The sequence below is a fragment of the Phialemonium atrogriseum genome, assembly GCF_030411735.1.
Source record: "Phialemonium atrogriseum strain 8032-3 unplaced genomic scaffold QBC33scaffold_6, whole genome shotgun sequence".
Lineage (NCBI taxonomy): Eukaryota > Fungi > Ascomycota > Sordariomycetes > Cephalothecales > Cephalothecaceae > Phialemonium > Phialemonium atrogriseum.
In genome coordinates, this window is record NW_026848143.1 from 1,156,834 (window position 1) to 1,177,965 (window position 21,132).

General features: G+C 55.5%; 10 protein-coding genes across 10 annotated transcripts; 5 read left to right on the forward strand and 5 right to left on the reverse strand.

The window, feature by feature from the left end:
- The first annotated feature begins 350 nt into the window (after positions 1-350).
- QBC33DRAFT_531919 (eburicol 14a-demethylase) lies at positions 351-2,422 on the forward strand. The gene is made up of 3 exons (XM_060427336.1): positions 351-746; positions 804-1,001; positions 1,061-2,422. Exons 1-3 carry the CDS (start codon positions 501-503, stop codon positions 2,198-2,200), a joined length of 1,584 nt encoding a protein of 527 aa, XP_060285980.1. The 5' UTR covers positions 351-500; the 3' UTR covers positions 2,201-2,422.
- Positions 2,423-2,983: 561 nt separating this feature from the next.
- QBC33DRAFT_557052 (uncharacterized protein) lies at positions 2,984-4,354 on the forward strand (the record flags this gene model as incomplete). The annotated part of the gene is made up of 1 exon (XM_060429776.1): positions 2,984-4,354. The coding sequence occupies one exon, from the start codon at positions 2,984-2,986 to the stop codon at positions 4,352-4,354; it is 1,371 nt and encodes a 456-aa protein (XP_060285981.1).
- QBC33DRAFT_531926 (peptidase family M49-domain-containing protein) lies at positions 4,170-8,082 on the reverse strand. The gene is made up of 13 exons (XM_060427337.1): positions 7,455-8,082; positions 6,460-7,331; positions 6,398-6,406; positions 6,192-6,329; positions 6,103-6,130; positions 6,006-6,037; positions 5,930-5,950; positions 5,744-5,869; positions 5,528-5,691; positions 5,395-5,429; positions 5,155-5,347; positions 4,994-5,105; positions 4,170-4,929 (listed from the first exon to the last, which is right to left on the reverse strand). Exons 1-13 carry the CDS (start codon positions 7,703-7,705, stop codon positions 4,661-4,663), a joined length of 2,250 nt encoding a protein of 749 aa, XP_060285982.1. The 5' UTR covers positions 7,706-8,082; the 3' UTR covers positions 4,170-4,660.
- Positions 8,083-9,466: 1,384 nt separating this feature from the next.
- On the forward strand, positions 9,467-11,053 carry QBC33DRAFT_337022 (P-loop containing nucleoside triphosphate hydrolase protein). Its single transcript, XM_060423710.1, has 2 exons — positions 9,467-10,107; positions 10,162-11,053. Exons 1-2 carry the CDS (start codon positions 9,808-9,810, stop codon positions 10,597-10,599), a joined length of 738 nt encoding a protein of 245 aa, XP_060285983.1. The 5' UTR covers positions 9,467-9,807; the 3' UTR covers positions 10,600-11,053.
- On the reverse strand, positions 11,007-13,085 carry QBC33DRAFT_468147 (2-oxoacid dehydrogenases acyltransferase-domain-containing protein). The gene is made up of 2 exons (XM_060425164.1): positions 12,807-13,085; positions 11,007-12,748 (listed from the first exon to the last, which is right to left on the reverse strand). Exons 1-2 carry the CDS (start codon positions 12,973-12,975, stop codon positions 11,424-11,426), a joined length of 1,494 nt encoding a protein of 497 aa, XP_060285984.1. The 5' UTR covers positions 12,976-13,085; the 3' UTR covers positions 11,007-11,423.
- Positions 13,086-13,211: 126 nt separating this feature from the next.
- Positions 13,212-14,438, forward strand: QBC33DRAFT_531933 (ATP10 protein-domain-containing protein). Its single transcript, XM_060427338.1, has 2 exons — positions 13,212-13,589; positions 13,662-14,438. The coding sequence occupies exons 1-2, from the start codon at positions 13,246-13,248 to the stop codon at positions 14,329-14,331; spliced, it is 1,014 nt and encodes a 337-aa protein (XP_060285985.1). The 5' UTR covers positions 13,212-13,245; the 3' UTR covers positions 14,332-14,438.
- QBC33DRAFT_531935 (uncharacterized protein) lies at positions 14,327-15,570 on the reverse strand. The gene is made up of 3 exons (XM_060427339.1): positions 15,361-15,570; positions 15,178-15,291; positions 14,327-15,068 (listed from the first exon to the last, which is right to left on the reverse strand). Exons 1-3 carry the CDS (start codon positions 15,424-15,426, stop codon positions 14,565-14,567), a joined length of 684 nt encoding a protein of 227 aa, XP_060285986.1. The 5' UTR covers positions 15,427-15,570; the 3' UTR covers positions 14,327-14,564.
- A 54-nt stretch (positions 15,571-15,624) lies between these two features.
- Positions 15,625-17,084, reverse strand: QBC33DRAFT_531938 (ribosomal protein L6e-domain-containing protein). The gene is made up of 3 exons (XM_060427340.1): positions 16,871-17,084; positions 16,273-16,608; positions 15,625-16,196 (listed from the first exon to the last, which is right to left on the reverse strand). Exons 1-3 carry the CDS (start codon positions 16,988-16,990, stop codon positions 16,044-16,046), a joined length of 609 nt encoding a protein of 202 aa, XP_060285987.1. The 5' UTR covers positions 16,991-17,084; the 3' UTR covers positions 15,625-16,043.
- A 212-nt stretch (positions 17,085-17,296) lies between these two features.
- On the forward strand, positions 17,297-18,542 carry QBC33DRAFT_531941 (ribosomal L29 protein-domain-containing protein). Its single transcript, XM_060427341.1, has 4 exons — positions 17,297-17,382; positions 17,526-17,665; positions 17,779-18,004; positions 18,074-18,542. Exons 1-4 carry the CDS (start codon positions 17,380-17,382, stop codon positions 18,077-18,079), a joined length of 375 nt encoding a protein of 124 aa, XP_060285988.1. The 5' UTR covers positions 17,297-17,379; the 3' UTR covers positions 18,080-18,542.
- Positions 18,543-18,797: 255 nt separating this feature from the next.
- On the reverse strand, positions 18,798-20,298 carry QBC33DRAFT_557060 (uncharacterized protein; the record flags this gene model as incomplete). Its single annotated transcript, XM_060429777.1, has 3 exons — positions 18,798-19,174; positions 19,252-19,398; positions 19,455-20,298. The coding sequence occupies 3 exons, from the start codon at positions 20,296-20,298 to the stop codon at positions 18,798-18,800; spliced, it is 1,368 nt and encodes a 455-aa protein (XP_060285989.1).
- Between the last annotated feature and the right edge of the window lie 834 nt (positions 20,299-21,132).

Below are 21,132 nucleotides of genomic sequence, written 5' to 3' on the forward strand. Positions count from 1 at the left end.
TACCTAGTTTGATTGCCAAGTTTTGCAAAATTCAATCACCTTCCACACCCTACGTAGGTAATCCTACTGGCATATTCAACCCCCTCACCGCTGCGCAGTACTCTTACTGTCTGGAGCATTTATTGAGAACAGTTGACATCTCCCTTAGGGTTGAGGAGTGGTACGTTGTGGTCCACAGCAGTTGACATCTGGGATTGGGAGTGGTACATTGCGGTCCACAGCCAAGGAGCATGGAATGATTTCTTTCCAGGGCAGGGGTTATGATTGGAGGGCAAGGCACATCACGTGCAAGTTTTAGAGCAATTTCAACGAATGGCCCGCGTCAATTGTCATCGTTCCCATGCAGGAGACCCTGAATCTTCTTCGCTCCCGCGATCTATTAAAGTCCCTTCACGTCTCCTCGTTCCCTCGTTCACTGGAGACACTGTCGGTTCCTGTGCTCTTTACAACATCGGCTTCTTGTGCCTTGTCAGGCCAAGCCTAATTCTCTCCTTCTAACCATGGGTATCGCTCAAGATTTCCTGGCACCGCTGTCCCAGCGGTTCCTCCAACTGGGAACTGCATCGCAGGTCGGCGTCGTGATCGCCAGTGTTATCGGCCTCTCAGTCTTCTTTAACGTCCTCAACCAACTCTTTTTCAAGAACCCCAATGAGCCCCCTATGGTCTTCCATTGGTTCCCCATCATTGGGAGCACTATAACCTACGGCATGGACCCTCCCAGCTTCTTCTGGGCGAACAGGGCGAAGGTAACTATGGCCGCCCCGACCACGGGGGCCAGCATTCAGCTGACATATAGCCTGTAGTACGGAGATGTCTTTACCTTTATCCTTCTCGGCAAGAAGACTACGGTCTGCCTTGGCACGCAGGGCAACGAGTTCATTCTGAATGGAAAGATCCGCGATGTTTGTGCCGAGGAGATCTACACCGCCTTGACCACCCCCGTCTTCGGCAAGGACGTCGTCTACGACTGCCCCAACTCAAAACTCATGGAACAGAAGAAGGTTCGTTCTCGAGGCCGGGACCTATACGACGATTAGGAGCTAATGATGCATTGGCGCAGTTCATGAAGGTTGCCCTTACGACCGAAGCCTTCCGATCCTACGTCCCGATCATTGCCGACGAAGTTTCGTCCTACTTCAAGAAGAGTGCTGATTTCAAGGGCCAATCGGGCACCGTCAGCATTCCCCCCAAACTGGCTCAGATTACCATCTTCACTGCGTCGCATGCCCTCCAGGGCAAAGAGATCCGCGACAAGTTCGACGAATCGCTGGCTGACCTCTACCATGACCTTGACATGGGTTTCTCGCCCATCAACTTCATGCTGCACTGGGCCCCGCTTCCATGGAACAAACGGCGTGACCATGCGCAGAGAACGGTCGCCAAGATCTACATGGACACGATCAAGTCTCGTCGGGAGAAAGGCGAGTCGGGCTCCAAAGACATCATGTACCACCTGATGAACTCGTCCTACAAGAACGGCACTCCTGTCCCAGATCATGAAGTTGCGCACATGATGATCGCTCTCCTGATGGCTGGCCAGCACTCGTCATCGTCCACGAGCTCTTGGATCATGCTCCGATTGGCGTCGAGGCCGGATATAATGGAGGAGCTCTACCAGGAGCAGGTCAAGGCCCTCGGTGCTGATCTGCCGCCTCTGAAGTACGAGGATCTTGCCAAGCTACCTCTGAACCAGGCCATCATCAAGGAGACGCTCAGGATGCATGCGCCAATCCACTCCATCATGCGAGCCGTCAAATCGCCCATGCCTGTCCCTGGCACGAAATACGTCATCCCTACCGACCACGTCCTGCTCTCTGCACCAGGCGTTGCTTCTTCCGACCCGCAGTACTTCCCCAAACCCGAGCTGTGGGAACCGCACCGGTGGGAGAGTGACTCACCCATTGCGCCGACCATCGTGCGGAATGAGCAGGAAGAGGAAGAGAAGATCGACTACGGCTATGGCTTGGTCAGCAAGGGTGCGGCGTCTCCTTACCTGCCATTCGGTGCCGGTCGGCATAGGTGTATCGGCGAGCATTTCGCCAACGTCCAGTTGCAGACCATCGTCGCCATGACGGTGCGCCAGTTCATGTTCAGGAATGTCGATGGGAGCGACAAGGTTATCGGCACCGATTATGCCTCCCTTTTCTCGCGGCCCCTTGAGCCCGCAGTCGTGTGTTGGGAAAGGCGTGACAAGGCATGATGAGGAACTACCGGTATAGGAGTTTGTGGTCTCCTTTTTTTCAAAATTGGGGTTTTTTTTTTTTTTTTTTTCCATGTTCCTGTTCATAGAATTTGAATCCGGTGCTGAAAATCCGGCCGTTAATAGAATGTTCGAGACAGCGAAGGGGTCTGGCGAGGGTTGAGGACTGTAATAATATTTTAATAGACGACTTGGATAAGAGGAATGAGTTGATAATCTGCATAAGCAGAGCTGCCAAGCATTGAAACCCACTCGTGATATTATCTGGGATGAGGCTCTTGCAGGCTGAGTCTAAAGTGTCACCTGTTCGGAGCGGAAGGACCATGGTGTCAGAACCTATTGGTGGGCATGGATGACGCGGCCAGTCTGAAGCGTAGATCTGGATCTTCGCAAGCATCGCCGCCAGCATAACCACTCCGTCGCGAAAGGCAAGCCACCCTTCGGTTTGATGCCTGCAACTATAAGAACTGTCTCAAGCCTGCTAGCAGGTAGTTTTCATGTTGACGAGACTCCACGGAAAAGTGGTTGGACTACATCTCTTCATCGAATCAGCCCACCTCCCGATACAACCAAGGTCCGTGCGTAGCGTTTTCACATGGTTGTAAGAAGGGAGCGAGAGGCAGTTGTATATCTTTCCCCTGTTCTCCTTCTCGATTCTTACAAAAAAGAAGCGAGACACGACACTAGCAGCCCGAAGCTGCCAAAACCTTGCGAGAAACCCATTTAGCCACCCGCTCCCCCTTTTAGAAAACAACAACAACAATAACAACAACAACAACAGCCATGAGCGACGACGACCTGGGGCCCCTCATCCGCCTCTGGGGCCTGACAACAGCGGAGCTCCCGGATCCGTCGGACACGCCCGACAAGCTCGCCCCCTTCCTCATCTCCATCCTGCAGGAGGCCGTCCCCTTCATCGACTCGGCGGCCCCCAAATCCGCCTCGTCCGCCTCGGCCCACCCGGCCGTCGACCCGGGCGCCGCCGCCAGCCGGCTCTGGAAGCCCAAGGGCCCCTCCTCGGGCGCCGGCAAGCGCTACCCCGAGTCCGCCGCCGCCGTGCACCTCTCGGAGCGCACGGTGCGGCCCGCCGAGCTGGAGCGCGTCGCTCGCCGGTCCGGGGGCCGGTCCGGACACCGGCGCGTGACGTCGGGCGAGACGTGGGCGTGCCGGCGCAGCGTGCACGCCGACACCGCCGCGCCCGGCGCGCGGTCCGCCTCGTGGGCCGAGTTCCGCGACGCCATGGGCGGGGAGCGGCACGCCGAGAGCGAGGCGGCGTTCGCGCCGACCGTCGTGGCCAGCAGGCCGGCCATCGTGTGGGACTGCGGCGGCGTCGAGGCCGTCGAGGCCGGGGATACGTGGGGCCGGTTCGCGCTGCGGGTCGAGGAGATCAAGCACCGTGTCGGGGGCCCCCTCGTCAAGGATCGCGTGTTCCCCGTGCTGCAGATGGTGTGCTCGGCCATGGAGAGCGGCGGCAGCGGCAGCAGCAGCAGCGAGGAGAGCGAGGAAAGGACCCAACAACAACAACAACAGCTTGACGACGCCGCGGCGGTCAGCCGGAGGGAGAAGCCCGAGCTCCTCATCGTGAGCATCGCCGTCTCCGACTTCGCGACGGCGGCGCCGCAGGCCGAGCTATCGCGCTCCAAGGGCGTCGTCGTCGGCGCCTACACGAGCGTCGAGCGCATCCGCAAGCTGCCGGGTTCGGGCGACATCGAGTGGGTCATGGCCACCGCCTCGAACGCCCGCGGCGCCCTGCCCGCGTGGGTGCAGGCCCTGGCCGTGCCGGGTCAGATCGCCAGGGACGTGCCCCTGTTCCTGGGCTGGGTCGCCAAGGAGAGGCAACGGGCATCGGATCCGGCCGGTCGACCGCCGGCGGAGGCGGAGGAGGGGAAGGGAAAGGCAGCAGCAGCTGGAGGTACGGAGGCGCCGCCTGCTACTTCTGAGGAGACAGCGGCGAAGGATGCAGGTGCTCCTGCGGAGGGAGAACCCCTGTCACCCGCAAAGGACGAACCCAGCGATGAGCTTGCTCCCGCTTCCTCAACTCTTGCGGGCGAGGCACTGGAATCTCCAGGCACCGAGTGGCCGGCCAGCGGTCATGATAAGACTGAGGAAGCGGCATCTGAAAACCCAGCTCCGGTATTGGGGGAACCCAAATGAGCCGGAATGCGAGGTCCATGAGGATCTAATATCGCGTTAATAGGATGATAGGTGTGCGTTAATAATAGGATAGGTGTGAGTTTGGATAGGTGTGAGTTTTTAACCATCATGTTTGTATGTTATTTCACGGCAGGATGTCATGTTTGAAAGTCGATACTTGAATAGAATGGCACCACCGCGCTTCAAAAAGATACTATTCTTATCTTATGCAGCGCCCAATGCTTCTGCTTCTCCTTGCCTGGGAGAAACTGAACCAAGGAGAGGACCCCCTTGTTTCGAAACCAGCATTCCAAATGCTTGGTGCCTTCACAGCTTCCTCTCCACCCAGCTCTGGATCATGCCCTCCAGTGTTGGTTCATACTGTTTGCAGGTAACCTTGCCTGTAGCCTCGTCAAGGAAGGTATTGGCCTGAACGAACACCTTCCTTGGTTGCTTGTTCTTGAGCACAACGTTCCGGACCTTGGTGCCCCAATACTCAAGTCCCACATTCGACATATTGAGGAAGAACTCCGAACCAGCCTCGACATCAGCCGTCGACTTGTAGATATGGATCTTTTGAAGGAAATTCCCGACCGCTGTTCCCACAAGTTAGATCCAGGCGCTACAGTTTCGATAACTTTAAAGCGGGAAATCTCTCACCTTCACGACCAGCTGTGAGGATCTTTGAACGGTCTAGCTTGATCTTCAGATCAGACAAGTCTTCGTTACTGTACTCCAACGTGCAAAAGTTGTCCTTCGCCTCGAGGAAACACTGTGATCCGATCAGTTTTTGTCGAAAGGATTAGGAACACATGACGAACCTTGAGGATTGCAAATCGCGCCTGACAATGAGGCTGACCCCATTTCTGGCTCTTAGGGTCCCACATCTCGATAGATACCAGACCGGCCCGGGCCATGGTCAGATACGATGCGTAGAGAACATCTCCAGCCTCACCGTCCATATCTACTGTACCATCCCCGTACCCGAAGATCTTGAGGACAGGGAAATCGCAACTGCAAAAGGTTAGAACCGCCCAGTCGTACAAAATCGTAAGACATACCCCAAGTACATGGCAACCAGCTCCGCGCGACATTCCTAGTTCAGTGTAAGCCAGACACGTTAGAAAAAAGACACGAGAAAGGGAGGATGAGGGGCGGACAGGCGGGGGAGAGAGTTTGTCGGGGTGGATGTACTTCATATGCGCCGGCCAATCCCCCAAAGACTGAGCCCCAGGTTTGACCAGGCTTGTACCATGTTGTTACAGGCTTGTTGGTCAGAGGGCTCACGGGAGGGTTCTCCTTGTCGAAATTGAAGACACCAGGTGAGGTTTCCTGGAGAAGCTTTCCACACCCATGACCTGCACTCTGGTTTAGCAAATATCGGCGGCAGGAGTTGAGATTGGAACATGCCTGTGAGTTCGTGGAGCCCGACTTGTATCTCGAAGGAGGGATCGCGGAACTTCTTGAAGATATCCATGTCCTCATCTGCAATGAACGGAATCTTCTCGTCGGGAGCTTTGGCGCTCAAGACGTTCCCTATAGAAAAATATTAGACCCCTAGAATTCATAAGATCACTGGTTAGGTAGCAAGCTTACCCAGGCTCACATTCTTGAAGCCTGTTCATGTCGGTTAATACAGCTTCTATAAGTATCATTGAGGACAGCAACGGACCTTCGCTTTGCCGGATATCATCATAATTGGGGCTGGTGCGGTCAGTATTGTGAGGGAGTATGTCCCACCCGGACAAAATAGGCTGCAGAAGACTTACATGTTGATTCCAGCGGGAATACCAGAACCTGACAAGGAAAATCGTCAGCTATCTTTCATCATTAATCCACCATGGGCCCTGTAACTTACCAGCGAACGAGAGCACTTCCAGAGAGGTAAAATCTGGCGAGAGGAACTTATCCTTCTCAAACTCTTTGCCCCAGGGCAGCAACGGGATCAAGGAGGGGGCAGATTGAACAAGATCTCCGAACGCCCGGGTCCTCTCGACTGCAGAAGGAATAATGAGCATTCACCATACCATGAGAGATTGTGTTCTTATGACTGGGGAAACGTACGATTCACAACTGTGGGCGAGGCAAGTTAGCAACCGGAAACAGGTTGAGGCGGAACGACTCACCAGCTGCAAAGCCCTCCCATTCTCCCCTGACACCTGCGGGGTCGCGGTAGGTCTCGATAAAGCCGATGTTGCATTCAACCATCGGCCCTTGGTCGCGGATCCAGAACCTCTGGCTGTCCTTAAACGCCAACAGCGATCCATTATCAAACGACTGGGCGTATGCGAGATGCATCTTCTGCTGGGTTTGGTTCTCGGCGTTCTCCGCCGCCTTGATGATGTATGACGCAATGGCGCTCATCTCCTTGGCATAATCTCCGTATACCAACGTGATGGTTTTCCCTGTCAGCGGTCCATCCTCAAGTTTATACTGGGTCTCCTTGCCGATATCTCCACCTTCATTTGGCGCGCTGGACCTGGCAGAGGCGATTATGAGCTCGAAATTCCCATCCTTGGTCTTCCGGAGTCTCGTGTTTTCCGGGAGGAGGCCCGTCTTCTGCATCCACGATGCCACGGCGGCAATCTCCCCCTGAGTGATATCGGGGGAATCGGGGTAGTAGGTCGTCATGTGTCCCTCGTCTGTGAATCCGAGGTGCATGAGCCCGGGTTTGTCCGTGGAAAAGATGGCACCGCCTGTAGCCAGATAGTGACGCTGGGCTTCCGGTGATGTTGCGGCTAGAGCTGCAAAGACATTTTCCTCGCATCTTGGGATGAACTTGGAGTCACCGAAGCTTTTGTAGTTGCCGCCATTGCCTAGAAACTGGGCAGCATACTGGAGGAAAGCCGTAAGATCAGCTTCGCCCACGCCTGCGTTCACGGCAAGAGCCTTCCAATCCCCTCCGCTTCCATTGTGGAGGGCAATGATGAAGTCGTAGATAGGCTCCGACTCAGGAGACACCTGCCGTAGGACAATGCGATTACCAGCAAAGGAGGCTCTGAACCATGGAATTAGCGGGGTTGAACCTCAGCGGTACCTTGCGCAACCTCCTGAGCTTTCAGGGGAAGCAAACGGGTATTCCTAGACCGGAGATGCTATCATGAGATGAGGACAGTCCTACTTGCTGATGAAATGAGCGTAGCGCTTTTGTTTGTCTGTCAAGGCATCAAAGTGCTTTGCAATCTCAAGTCTCACGACACTTGGCGGTGCATCAGCGTGGTAATTGCTAAGCTCTTGGGCATCCATGTTGATCTGACGACGAATCGATCGGCTACCGAGGTGGAATAAGTTGGGATTGCGAAGGATGGGATGACGGAAACTAGACCTCAGACTTCTGAGCGCAGGAACTCGAAGGAGAGGGAAAAGGGACATTGAAGTTGAAGAGGGTAGCTTGGAAGAAGGCCCCTTCTGTCTGTGGTTGGCCGAATAGGTGCTTGCTTGTTCAAGTCGGCTCTTCACATTGTGACTGGCCGGAATGCTGCTGCTAGCACATACTCAGCAGGTAAACTCCAAGCAGCACGCACAGATCACTAGCGCGGCCGTAACCCCATGGCAGCTTCCTAAAAGAGGAGGCCGTAAGACTCAGGGTAAGCTCGGGCCTGGGTTAGGGTTGGTGAAGCTTTTTCCCCCGGAATTCCCTGAAAGTTGGAGCTCACGTGGAGATTTAACACCGGCCGAATCATAGGGGAACTGTCCACTGAGTTGCTTTTTAACCGTTTCTTCGTTCTGGCCTTCGTCCAAAAGTGGCCCGGCGCCTTACTGCGTAATAACGGCTCAAGAATTCGGTGTACCTACGCCGTAGTTTGATGGGGACATTACGTACACAGGCACCGCCCGCGGCCACCTACAGCCCGCTTTAGCGGAAGCACAGTATTAGAACTGTCCGGGAAACTGTGCCTGGCCTCAACCGGGCGCTGTTTACGGCAAGTATTTCGGCAGGTTGTCATGTTGTATTCCAGTAAGTAGGTGTTCTATACAAGGTGTTCTCCGTGGTCAGGCAGGAATCGAGGAGAGTGGTGGGAGCAACGTGAGCCTGTGAGGTCGGTATGCGCGGGGATATTAACATTCATTGTGCCAAATTTACCCAAGCATTTCGCAACAAGGCAAAATAGCTGACCGAACTGACCGGTTGCAGGGTTAGCAACTCTTGGAGGGACGGGAGACCGGATTGTAGAGATGTACATTTGCTTTCCGATCCTAATAAGGGTCTGTTAGCTCAACACATACGTACCTAAGGTACTCCTCATGGTTGAGCATTAGATCTACCTCTACCCCTACATGGATAGTACTTGTTGTAGGAGTGATATGAGGGGTTGATTATTTGCCCGTAGGATCACTGGTCATGGAATTCGTTGGCCTCAATGCGAATGTGCTAGCGTAGAGCTTTCAGTGGTCTGGTGACTTTGGCCGGCACCGGCAATGTAGGCGTGCATGTAGGTGTGCGCCCCCACGCGCCCCCTGGTTGTGTCTTGCATTTTGAACCTGGCCACGCTGCCTTTAGCTTGAGCATTGACTGCCTAAGGGATTGGTTTTGCAAGGGGCCTGGGCCGACTAAACCCAATTCGAGAAGCGCACAATCTACAGCTTGGATTCCCAGTTTGTTCTTTGCTTCTTCTTTCCTCGCCTCGGCCTTCTTCCCGCCCACACCGGAAGGGGCCATGGAGGCTCGTACGGGGTTTCAATGACGGATGTAGGTATCCATTTCTAACAGCCTGTACTACCTAGGTACCTGTTTTCCTGTGGTTATCCCTCACCTAGAGTCACCTCGGATGATGGTTTCAGTCCTCCCCTTTTAATTCTTCCCCACAACAGAATGAGAAACTGGAATCATCCCACGCGCCTTGACAGGCCCCCCCGGTCTTCCCCAGGTGCCATGTACTTCTGGGATACATCTCTTGGGTCTGGGTGGAGTCTCCTGTCATATTTGCCCGTTGATGGTGCCGCACGCCAATAGGATCATTCTCACCCGTACCCGCTGCGGCGGGTGAACCAAGTTTCCTTCTACCGCACGCTAAATGTATGTACGGATTACTATTACATACTGCGTAGTACAGCCTTTCCCGGCCCATCAGGTACAACTGGATCTCGCTGAAACTTCTAGTCGCCCCACGAATCCAATCCGGATAGCTCACGCCAGCCCGCCTCCTGGGGACGCTGGGAAGTTTTTAGGCCATCCATCCCAGTTAGTACCACCTACAGAGAGGTATATATAGACTAGGTAATGAGCCCTTTGTTCGACTTCTCGTGGAATCGACGTTGGTCTTCTACTGTGTTTCTGTTGCTGCTATCCTGTCCCGTTTGATCTGAATCTGGCTCCCATCTTACCCACCTACCTCAACACCCACCTTCGAGCAAGACGTGCAATAGCATCCTAGTCGCCTGGCCTTTCCATTGAATGACCTCCTTTACCCTGCTTGCTTGCCGTCACCTACGGACCCAACACACATTCTGCCTCCTACCATATAGCCTCGACCATGCTCTCCTGTGACCCCCTCGCGCCCGTCAACGGACAAGCGCCCCCGTCCTCCAACAATATCTCGAACGGAACTCAAGCTATCCCTTCGTCTTCGAATACGGCCTACCTTTCCATGCCCGTGGTTTCTGGTGATACCAAGTCCACTGGCGTTGTGTCGACTGCAACTGACCTGAATGGTCACGGACAGCATGCCGAACACCATATATGGCTAGTAACAGGCCCTGCTGGCTGTGGGAAGAGCACTGTTGCAGAATACCTTGCCGAAGCGTTGAGCCTGCCTTATATTGAGGGCGATGAGGTTGGTTCTTGAACCCTCCCCCCCGGGGGCTTTGCTGGTCTGACGGTGAGATAGTTCCACACCCCGGCAAACATTGAGAAGATGGGCAATGGCATCCCTCTCACGGATGCTGATCGCTGGGACTGGTTGGTTGCGCTCCGCGAAGAGTCTATCCGCAAGCTCGATGCTGGCTATGCCGGCGCAGTAGTTACCTGCTCCGCCCTGAAGCGGAAATACCGGGACGTCATCCGGGTCGCCCCCTACTTCGTGCCGAACCTTCACCTTCACTTCATCTATCTCCACGCCCCCGCGGAAGTCCTCCTTAAGCGGGTGTTTAGCCGTCAGAACCATTACATGGGCGCCAACATGGTGCACAGCCAGCTCGACATCCTCGAGCCGCCAGCCCCGGACGAGACCGACGTCGTAAGGGTCGACGTGAGCCGATCGGCCGAGGAGGTGAAGGCAGATGTGTTGGACAATGTCCTCAAGGTGATGGACGCAAATCGATCATAGGGAGGTTATGTGACGACGGACACCGAATCGACGGATCTCATCGGGCTAATCTTTCCGCTCCTTCTTAATCGTCAGGGAATAGGGGGCTCTTTGGATCACTTTTGTCATCTGGATGCACTTGGGCGCAAATATGGATCTGGGACATGCAGAGTCATGGGTGTAAGGGATGATTTATATGATATGGATATTGCATTTGACGGTGGACTTCTGGTTCAGCCCTGTCAGGGCGTTCAAAAGGTTGTCATATTCACCTGCCTGTACAGCCTTTGGTGTTGATGCTCAGGGACGAGCGGCGACGAGAGTCGCGAGAGAGAACGTAAGAGAGAACGTAAACATAGCATCCACAGCTACGGACGATAGCACAAGCATGGGTTTTCACGTTTCTGGCGCTTACTGTCGAACCTGAGCTCCCTTTCGCAAATAAAGGTTCTACGTCATCCGCACTTCCTTCCCATCGGGCCAATTTTGTCAACTCGGGTCAGGGTCGCGTTGGGCACCAATGTAACGGCACGTTCCTCCCGAAAGGAGTCGCCTGCAGGCTGCATCATGCTCTACAGCCCTGGATTGTTGGCAATTGATTACTCTAATCGAAACAATTGGTTCGGCCCGCCATGCTTTTCTTTAATTGACAGCCAAACGTCCCATGATCCAAGTCATGCGGCCCCGTTCCCTTTCGAGGGACCATACATGAAGAACACACCGGTTCCCTTTTCAACCCTCACCCCGTACCATCTACCCCCTACCTCCTACCCCTCCCCAAGGGCACCGTTCGTACGCCACCAGCCAAGGGACGGCCCCTCCTGACACCCCCGCAGAGAAAAACCCTACCGCAGATGCAACACCATGACGTCCGGCTCCTCGACGATGCGGCGCACCACCTCGGCCGCGCGGGCCATTGTCGCGCCGTCGACGACCCTGTGGTCGGCGCTCCAGCTGAAGTTGCAGACGCGCTTCCTGACCACGCGGTCCGAGCCGCCGTCGAAGGCGGGCACGTCGCGCATCCTGCCGACGCCCAGGATCGCCACCTCGCGCTCCACAATCACCGGCGACAGGTACGTGCCGCCGATGTTGCCGATGTTGCTGACCGTTATCGTGCCGCCCGACATGTCCTGTGGCGACAGCCTGCCCGCCATAGCGAGCATCTGGAGGCGCACGAGCTCCGACGCGATGGTGAGGACGTTGAGGGACCCGACGTTCTTGATCACCGGCACCAGCAACCCCGACGGCGTGTCCATCGCCACCCCTATGTTGTGCTGGCTGCGATGGACCAGGCCGGGCTTGGAGGTCGCCGCGTCGATCTCCACGCGCGCGTTGAGGATCGGGTATTTGTACAGCGCCATCGACACGGCCTTGATGATGAAGGGTAGGTAGGACAGCTTCCCCACGTCGCCCGACCCCTCGGGCGAGTTGGCGAGGACCTTGTTCAGCCGGCCGCGGAGCTCGACCAGGCTCGTGAAGTCCACCTCGTCGGCGTAGAGGAAGTGCGGGATGTTGAGCGACCGCGTCATCGCCTTGAACATTTGCTCTTGGGTCTTGGTCAACGGCACCGGTGTCTCCGTCTGCGGGCCGGCAGCTGCCTCTGGCGCTGAACGTGCCACCTGCGGGCTTGTAGGCCCGCCTTTCGATTCCACACGCCCGCCCTCGACGAACTTGTAGATATCCTCCTTCAATACCCTGCCACCCTTCCCAGTTCCAGGTATTTTTGAGATGTCCACTTTCAGTTCCCTTGATAGATGCCTGACCGCAGGGGTTGCCAATGTAGCATGTTCTCCCTGCTGCTGTTGGGATTGCCATTGACCCCTATTGACCTCTTCCCTGGCGGTGCCTTTGTTTTCTGGGGTAGTGCCTGGGCTTGCACCGGGCTGTGAGCTCTGTTTAGCCGCTGCCGGTGCCTCCTGCTTCGGCTCGGCCGGCGTGAGCGCCTCGAGAACTTCCGGGTTTGCATCGCCCTGAATGTCAATGTCGACAAACGGCTTGCCAACTTTCGCCATCTCCCCGGCATCGTAGTAGAGCTTCTTGACGACGCCGGCAAAGCGGCTTGTGATCTCCACGGAGGCCTTGTCGCTCTGGACCTCGCACAGCGGCGAGAACTCCTCGACCCGTGCCTCGGCCTCGACGAACCATTGGATGATTTCGCATTCAACGATGCCTGAACGACGGGTTTAGCTCTTGATAATGGGCCGCCTGAGGCGCAGGAGGTATCTAACCTTCACCAATGTCGGCCAGCAACACGGGCTTCACGACCCGGAACTGTTGGGTTGAATGGAATCCCCTAGCGGGGTACCGTCCGGACCCTGCGGCGGTCGCCACCAGCTTCAGACCATTGTAGAGGCGCCATTGTTGTCGGATAGCGTGAGAGCCTCGTTGGAGAAACATCGTTTGTGCGATTGATCGTGAATGTCTCCCACATTTCCAGTTCAATGGAGAGTTCTTCTACTCGAAGGTCAAAGGATTGTTCCTCGCGGGAGCGAGTCGTTGCAAGAGTCGGCTTTCAGCGGCTTATCGTGTAAGTCACTAGTATGACGTTAGGCCGAGCCAGGCACCCCCCGTAGATAACCGAAGAAACGTGGCGCTAGAACAATTTTTGGCCCGTCGTGGAGCCGCCTCCAGCACCGCGATCCCGAAATATTGGAGGTTGGAGGGCACATGATACGTACAATGCTTAGGACCCGGGTCGTCAATCGCATTCTTTGTCAGCGGAGGCCATTCGCTACGTCGTATGGCCTCCTCGCGGCACAGCCGACGCCCCCCAAGGAGACCCCGGCCCAGCCAGTAGCGGACGCGCCCGCGGAGAACCGCCCGTTGGCGGACGTCCCCCGAGCCTACGGCAAGCGCGTCGAGGAGTTCACCCCGACGACCCTCTCTCGCCCGATCGGCTTCCATCAAGCACCTAGACCAGGCGAGAACACGGGTGTCGACCGGCGTTCACTACAGCAACGGCGGGATGACTTTGTCAACTACGAGAAGCACCTCGCGAGGCGAGCGGAGCTGTATGCATTGCAACCCCCGATCCCCCACGATGACCCCCTTGTTAAGACCATTCGCTGACCGCACAACTCCAGGAAGCAGAAACTGGCGAAGCCGTACTTCCGGGAATGGAGCAACATAAAGTGGCACAAGGGCAAGTCCTTCCTCGCGCCGCCGCGGCTCTTCAAGGCGGCCCTGTCGCTGTACTTCCCGAACCTGCACGGCCGGACGCTCGCCAAGGGTGACCGGAGGCCGCAGGACACGACGCCGGTGCTGGAGGGGCGGGCGTCGGTCGTGGCCGTGTTCAGCGGCATGTGGGCCGAGAACCAGATCAAGTCCTTCATCTCGCCCGAGGCAAACCCGGGGCTCCAGGCCGTCCTGGACCAGAGCGGCGGCCTCGCCCAGCTGGTGAGGGTCAACGTCGAGGAGAACACCCTGAAGGCGTGGATCATCCGGCTCTTCGTCGGGTCGCTGAGGAAACAGATCGGGAAGCCGAACTGGAACAGATACTTCATCGTGCGGAGGGGCATATCAGACGAGATACGGGAGACCATCGGGCTGCTGAATAGCAAGGTGGGCTATGTGTATCTGGTGGACAAGGACTGCCGAATCCGCTGGGCCGCGAGTGGGCAGAGCGAGCCGGATGAGCGCCAAGGCTTGGTCAAGGGAGTCCAGCGGCTGTTAGATGAGATGAGCAAGGCGGGCACGCGCCCTGGAACATTATTGAGGAAGCCAGCGGAGCCAGCCGCGAGCCTCGGGCCGTAGCTGACCTGCATCTTTCTTTTTTGCATTATTACTGTTTTTGTACCATCTGTGTTATTGCACCTGAAGAGATACCCCTTTCCCACGAAATGCCTTGACAGAAGAAAGCCAATGTCAGCTCTGCCGTAAAGAAAACCGTCCCAACGCCAGTGCCAATGCTGGATGCGCCACCATAACGAATCCGCGTAAAGAATGTACAAGCGGTCCCCACTCTTCTTTCCTTGAAGTCCCATAGGTCACATAAAGAACCAGAAGACCAGGAAGCACAGGGCGATAAACGAGCCCATGATGATGCCATCCCTCCTCTTCTTGGCCGATATCCTCCCGATCAGCGAGTTGATGCCCGGCACCTGGCTGGCCGCGAGGGTGATGCGGCGGTTGATGCTGGAGAGGGTCTCGCGCTGCAGCGTGAAGCCGTCGCGGACGGCGTACGCCTGGCTCAGCACGCTGTCGGCCGCCTCGTGGCTGCGGTCGATCCGCCCGCTCTCCTCCAGCATGTAATCGGACTCGGCCGCCTCCGGGTTGCTGGACCGGTACGCGTCGATGTCGTCCCGCACCGACGACAGCAGGTTGGCCCGGTCGCGTGCCTCGCCGAGCGACCCCCGGAGCCGTGCCAGGTCCCGCCGGTGCTCCGCTAGCTTGTCGCGGAGTAGCGATAGGTTGTTTTGCTTTAGCGCCGACGAGGTTAGCGCCGCCTCCGAGTCGAGGAGCCGCGTGAGCTGCCCGACAACTTTGTCTCTCTGTGGTTGTGTTTTAGCCTCTCATTCACCCGTACACGGAGAGGGCAGACTGGAGGGTGGGTGCGCTGTGCCGACTGGTCCGGCGGGTACACTTGTCCATTGCTCATACCTTCTCGAGAAGATCCTGGAGTTTTGATTCCGTGTTCTTCTCATCTTCGGTCGGTTTCGGAGGGATGTTGGGCGCAGTCGAGAACTGGGAGTAAGTATGGAGGGCTGTCTCGGTCTGGGTCGATGGATGTCAGTATATCAGGTGGACTTAACCTACATTCAGCATCTCGCAACGGCATCATACCTGAGCTTCTAATGTCCTAGCCTGCTGGCGCAGCTGCGCCCAGCCCGTACTTGATGCGGTCGCCATGTGTGATTGGAGAAGGGTCGAACGAGTCGTCTCACAGAATCCTCGTTTGTCCAGGTCAATGGTGTTGAGTACCAAGCTGTCCCTGGCGAATGTGGCGTACGAGTATGTGGCGCAGCTTACATACAATATAGGCTTGGGGCTGGCATTTGACACCTGGTACCGGCCCGAATTCACATGTTTTGTCTCAGCAGCGACATCCATGGAAGAACGCATGAGGATTGGAAGCTTCCAGCCCAGATACATTCTGATATGGTTGTACTCCGTACGAATGGCAACAATTTATTGTTTATCACCAGGCTCATCTTGCAGAGTGGATAATTCACACAGAGAATGCGGCCCTCAAGGAGGAGAAGCTGACCTTTACATGCTCACTATCAGGGCGTTTGTCGAGCGTTCCCTTCTAGACTTCTCATTCTCCAGGTGACACTGAAACCCGTTCTTAAAACCATGATCCGTTGTGAAGCCTTGTTTTATGCTCTTTGATGATGACTGTAAAACCTCATTACAGACGCCGTAATGGACCGAGAACCGTCAACGTCGAAACGCAAATTGGCCGAGCCATCCCAACCCTCCGAACCACGCCCCTTTAGCCATCTCCATGCAACATCTCCCAACGTCTACCACTTCATCTCGTGGGGCTTGTCACCCTTGCGGAGGCTGAAAGAGGAGGCGAGGTAGCTCGCGAGCATATCGACCTTCTTGATGCTGGCCAACAGAGCCTTGTCGATCGCCTTCTGGTCCGCTGCCCGGCTGCTGGAGATAACCTTCTTCTGTTGGGGCATTTGTTAGCTCTCGTCTGGAAGGGCACTGGGGACTGGGGCAGGCCCAATGCAACAGCTCTCGTACCTGTGGCTTCTCTCCCTGCTTGAAGAACGCCTCCTCGCCAGCCTTCTCCTTGGCCTTTTCGGCGGTGAAGTACTTGGGTTGCGCAATCTCCTCGATCTTCTTCTGGTCTACGCCAGAGACGTCGACCTTCTGTGATGTCGCGATGACATATCGCGCGTTTACTCTGCGCAGAGGAACGCCGTTGATCTTGAATGGGCCGGTAACGAGGAGAACACCTTGGTCGAGAGCCTTAAGGAGGACGACGCGCTTGCCCCGGAATCGACCAGCGAGGAGGATCAGGACGGTACCGGGCTGGAGCGAGTTTCGGGGAGCCCAGGGGCGGAGGGTCTTGCGGACCTGCAGTGACTGTATTAGCATACCGTGGTGTTTCTCAGGCCTAGGCAGTCGAGCGCCATGAATTGCGAGCCTCCTCTCCGTCTGGGACCGCCCCTCGCAGCGACTTGGTTGTTCACGGCTCCGGTGTACCACGGAGCTCGCGTCCCAATCCGTCGGCAACCTCATCCTCCGCAAAAGGTGGTGCCCGGAGTCCGGTACAACTCGCTCCAATGCTCCAGATCTGCAGCAAAGTTGCCTTTCAATGTGTGCATCGCTCACGTACCTTCTTGGGCTTGGACTCGTCGACGGCAGGGTACCACTTCTGGGCCTTGTCCGAGGCCTGAGGGACCGTCCGGGTGGACTTGCCAAACGTCTTGGCCGCTGGCTGCGCCTTGGACGACATGGTGATCTGGTTGTTGTTTGGGCCGGGAAAGGAAACGGAAGTTGTCGTCGTTATCGAATTCGCTGGCCTGAGAATTGAAATTCGTGTGAGGCCCAGCGCAAGGTAGAGATTGTGCGTTTAGCGAAGGAAAGCCCTCCGAGCTAACCCCAATGAGGAAACGCGTTGGGTGGCAGAAAGAGGCAGAAAATGGTCATCGGTTGCCTCAGGCAAATTGGGCACACAAAGCGGCACGTGCTTTAGCAGCAAGGCCTGGCTGTAGGGTTTTCCACCCTAACGGGAACTTTTTGGTGTCCCCCCTCAATTGCAATTTTACCTCGACCTCAAAGCCTTGTCGCGGCGTACGATCACGATCTTTCTAGTAGACCTTTGACTGGACAGCATCCTTCACAATGGTAAGCATGATCCATCCGATCGTATAATCTATCTCTTCCGATGTCGTCAAACGGTTCGATTCGCACTCTTGCGGCAACCGCCCAACCTGCCCCGTCCAGGACTTGCATCTTCATCTGAAGTACAGCAGCTTACAATGTCGCAGTCTAGCGGTAAAGTCAAGGCCGGCCAGCTATGGTCCAAGAACAAGGACGATTTGACGAAGCAGCTCGGTGAGCTGAAGACGGAGCTCGGCCAGCTGAGGATCCAGAAGATCGCTTCGTCCGGTAGCAAGCTTAACAAGATGTACGTCCAGCTCGACAAGGATGCGATGGCAGGGTCATTTGGGGGGATATGATGATGTTGGGAATAATTTGAAGGGACTATGGTGCTGACTGCTGTTCTTCCCACGATTGCAGCCACGATATCCGGAAGTCGATCGCTCGCGTTCTCACCGTCATCAACGCCAAGCAAAGGGCCCAGCTTCGTCTCTTCTACAAGGGCAAGAAGTACCTTCCTCTCGATCTCCGACCCAAGCAGACTCGTGCCATCCGCCGCAGACTCTCCAAGGAGGACGCCTCAAGGGTGCTAGAGAAGACCAAGAAGCGCCAGTCACACTTCCCCCAGCGAAAATTCGCCGTTAAGGTATGCCGACTCACCATTTGAGGGACCATTTGCGAATGAGGATATTTGGCTGACTATGACGACCTGCAGGCGTAAAGGAATTTTCGAGTCCAGAGGAGGGCGGGGTCTGTGATATCAACGGCACCGGCGGCGTGGGTTTCCAAAAAAGATTTCACTACATTGCATGGCATCCAGGGGAATCTGTTTTCACACGGGTTAAGGGTGTTATTACGAGGCCAAACGAACTCGGTTGTTGCCAGCAAAATAGCTGCCAAAATGAGAGCCTTGAGCTGACACACGAGTGTCTGAGAAACCCCTTCCCACACAAGACCTTATGACAGGAAACGAGTTATTGTGATTTGAGTTGTCGCACTCGCCCGACCCAAATGGAGCCAGCCATGAACACTCGCGGAATTTTGAACTGCAATTTTTTATTTATTATGATTCATCTTCAAGCTATGACTGATATGCACCTAGTAGGGTAGCTTTTACGACGCCTCTGCATCTAGAATCAGCCCGATATATCTAACACCTCCAAGCCAAAACAGATTGCCGCCCCCTGTCCCAATGAAGAGTCAGTTTCCCTTTGCGCCTGCCATCGCCCAGCCAAGCCAACTGTAGAGCCACCAGCCCATACATCCATCCCCTGGGGTATATTACTGTATGTTTCGAGTCATCCCTCCGTCCGCTGAACCAGCCACTGCCGACGATAAACAACACCGCGGAGAGTAAGAGGTAGATAATCGAAGCGTGGACAAGCAGCATAGAAAATAAAATGGAAACAACTCTAACGCTGAACTCTAGAAACCATCCATCAACGACTCCGTTTCTTGCGACGCGGCTGGCCCCCTTGGTCAGCAGCCGGTGGCGTGTGGGTCATTAGCCTCAGGAGCTTCGCGCTGAGTGCCGGATCGTCGTGGGCATGAGACGAGTCGTCTTCCTCCCCCGTCTCTTCGTTATTTACCTCGTCAGGTATATCCACGCCGTTCTTCTCCGCGTGCAACTTCATGTGACGCCGAAGCTGATCTTGGCGGTGGAAGTCCCTATGGCAACCAGGGTGAGGGCACGTAAACCGACCCTTGATCTCGTGGGTCCTCTTGTGTTTGGAGAGGTTTGACGATTCACTAAAGGTCCTGCCGCATATGTCGCATTTTAGGGGTTTCTCCCCCGTATGGACCCTTTTATGCATAGCTAGGAAAGAAAGGGCAGTCAGCGACCAGATTCCGCTGGCTGAAATGAGGAGGGAGCTGAATGGCAATTCAACTTACTTAAGGCGCTCTGTTGCCTGAACGTCTTGCCACATCCTGGCCAGTCACATACCAACGGCTTCTCGTTTGAATGGATGAGAAGATGTTGGTTCAAGGCCTGTTTGGCAGAGAACTTCTTCCCGCAATGGTCGCAGCTGTATGGCTTGTCTGCGGCCGATTAGCCTTTTGGCTCTGAATGATTGGAGCAGGTTTACCAAACTTACGCTCGATGTGGGTTTGCATATGCCTCTCAATCTTGCTTCGTTGGGGAAACCCGTCCTTGCCGTCGTCCTCTCTCCTGCAGTTCTCCCAGCCGCAGCGAAAGCCCCTTGGGCCTTTGACTAGATGTTTTATGTGTGCTGCATTTACATGCGCGAACAGCTCGCCAGGATCGCTGAACGTCTTTGCACACATCTCAGAACCCGGGTCATCACACCAGAGGCATTTGTTCTCCCAGTCAGGAGCCATGCGGCCATGATTGCCTTCGGAGAGAGAAAGGTGTGATGGCGAGCGGCGGCGTGTCGGGTCTGTCAACTCTATCTCGGCAGCTGTAAGGGGGGTTGAAAGAGGCGTCATTGGAGAAGGCTCCTTGAGGGAAGTTTGTGATGACATAAGAGCCATGTCGAAGGGATTTGCAGAGGAGCTTGTTGACGGCACGGCAGACGGTAAGTTGTACTCTCCTCCGAGCTTCATTGACATGACGTTTGATAATTCATGCCGGTGCTCCGTGTTGAAGTGATGGATGAACTGTTCAGGGCTCATGATCTCGGCACCGCATTCTTCCAGTTCCATGCCTACCCCAGTCCTGAATGAGGGGTTGACAAAGTCGTATGGATACATGGGCATAGAATTGGGCATCTGGGTGTAGTCATTCAGGAAAGCATAGGGGAAGTGGCAGTGGCCGTAGACATGAGGGTCATCGATGGGGCAAGGTCTTGTGCAACTGGACGAATCTGGATCGCTGTGAGCCCAGAGAAGGTGTGTCGTTATCCCCTTAAGGCTATCTGGCAAGAGGGATGGCGGCAGGCCATTGTCGAAGGAAGGAGTATGAGAGGTGGGTGGACCCATGGGAAGGAGACCAACTGCTTTTTGTGTGTAAGCCAAGGACATTATATGACCAGCACAAGTCAAAACCTAAGCTTACCTGATGTAGGAACAAGGCAGCCAAGTTGCTGAGGCCCAGGAGCACCGCCGATAGAGGTTAGAGCTGCTGCTGCATTGGCTACCTCGCATGGTATTGTGCATGGTATGCTGGCAGATAGATCCGGGCAGTTCCTGTCGTTGCAAGCATCATCGGTGTCGGCACAGGCAACTCCAGTGCACCGGTTACCAAGATTGCACGCACTGTCACAGGTAGTCGAGCTCGGGGCCAAAGAGTGGTTGTCCTCATCTCTCCCGGGAAACGCCGCCTCGGGGAAGGCGGGAAGCGGCTGGTCAAACACAAAACCCCATTCTCCATTGTCTTGGAATTGTTCGCTCGCGGAAGGGTCGATGGTGTCTTTGTAATCCATCCGTGGGGCTGATCCAGGCATATCGAAGTGCAAAGATTGTGGATGGAGGCAGGAATAATCCAAATTCGAAACGCTATGGCGAATACGCGGCTGGAAGGAAGCGGGAACTCCCCTAGAGTTCATCGCTTGAGACGTGTTGTAGTGCACGAGCGGCGAACAGCCATCGACACAAGCATCTTCATGGGCAGAACCATCGACGATTCTAGAGCCATCGAGGCTCAAGTAGTTATTACTGCCACTTCGATCTACCGACTGGTTTAAGAAACCGTAAGGAATTTCGAAGTTCTCGCCCTCGATAAGCCTCGACACGCCTTCAAGAGCCAGGTGGTCGACGCCTTGGTAGTTGCCCGTTGTCCTGACCATTCTGCCCGAGTTCAAGAGAGAAGGTCCT

Coding starts and splice junctions, on each gene's coding strand:
- QBC33DRAFT_531933 (XM_060427338.1), top strand. CDS start 13,246: ATGATACGTACAATGCTTAGGACCCGGGTCGTCAATCGCATTCTTTGT. Junction 13,590..13,661: donor CTCGCGAGGCGAGCGGAGCT/GTATGCATTGCA, acceptor GCACAACTCCAG/GAAGCAGAAACTGGCGAAGC.
- QBC33DRAFT_531935 (XM_060427339.1), bottom strand. CDS start 15,426: ATGGCGACCGCATCAAGTACGGGCTGGGCGCAGCTGCGCCAGCAGGCT. Junction 15,292..15,360: donor CTAGGACATTAGAAGCTCAG/GTATGATGCCGT, acceptor CCATCGACCCAG/ACCGAGACAGCCCTCCATAC. Junction 15,069..15,177: donor TCCAGGATCTTCTCGAGAAG/GTATGAGCAATG, acceptor ACACAACCACAG/AGAGACAAAGTTGTCGGGCA.
- QBC33DRAFT_531938 (XM_060427340.1), bottom strand. CDS start 16,990: ATGTCGTCCAAGGCGCAGCCAGCGGCCAAGACGTTTGGCAAGTCCACC. Junction 16,609..16,870: donor ACGAGTCCAAGCCCAAGAAG/GTACGTGAGCGA, acceptor CAGTCACTGCAG/GTCCGCAAGACCCTCCGCCC. Junction 16,197..16,272: donor AGCAGGGAGAGAAGCCACAG/GTACGAGAGCTG, acceptor ATGCCCCAACAG/AAGAAGGTTATCTCCAGCAG.
- QBC33DRAFT_531919 (XM_060427336.1), top strand. CDS start 501: ATGGGTATCGCTCAAGATTTCCTGGCACCGCTGTCCCAGCGGTTCCTC. Junction 747..803: donor TCTGGGCGAACAGGGCGAAG/GTAACTATGGCC, acceptor TATAGCCTGTAG/TACGGAGATGTCTTTACCTT. Junction 1,002..1,060: donor AACTCATGGAACAGAAGAAG/GTTCGTTCTCGA, acceptor GCATTGGCGCAG/TTCATGAAGGTTGCCCTTAC.
- QBC33DRAFT_468147 (XM_060425164.1), bottom strand. CDS start 12,975: ATGTTTCTCCAACGAGGCTCTCACGCTATCCGACAACAATGGCGCCTC. Junction 12,749..12,806: donor GCTGGCCGACATTGGTGAAG/GTTAGATACCTC, acceptor CCCGTCGTTCAG/GCATCGTTGAATGCGAAATC.
- QBC33DRAFT_531926 (XM_060427337.1), bottom strand. CDS start 7,705: ATGTCCCTTTTCCCTCTCCTTCGAGTTCCTGCGCTCAGAAGTCTGAGG. Junction 6,131..6,191: donor GGAAGTGCTCTCGTTCGCTG/GTAAGTTACAGG, acceptor TTTCCTTGTCAG/GTTCTGGTATTCCCGCTGGA. Junction 5,692..5,743: donor CGGGCTCCACGAACTCACAG/GCATGTTCCAAT, acceptor ACCAGAGTGCAG/GTCATGGGTGTGGAAAGCTT.
- QBC33DRAFT_531941 (XM_060427341.1), top strand. Junction 17,666..17,778: donor GGTAGCAAGCTTAACAAGAT/GTACGTCCAGCT, acceptor CCACGATTGCAG/CCACGATATCCGGAAGTCGA.
- QBC33DRAFT_337022 (XM_060423710.1), top strand. CDS start 9,808: ATGCTCTCCTGTGACCCCCTCGCGCCCGTCAACGGACAAGCGCCCCCG. Junction 10,108..10,161: donor CTTATATTGAGGGCGATGAG/GTTGGTTCTTGA, acceptor ACGGTGAGATAG/TTCCACACCCCGGCAAACAT.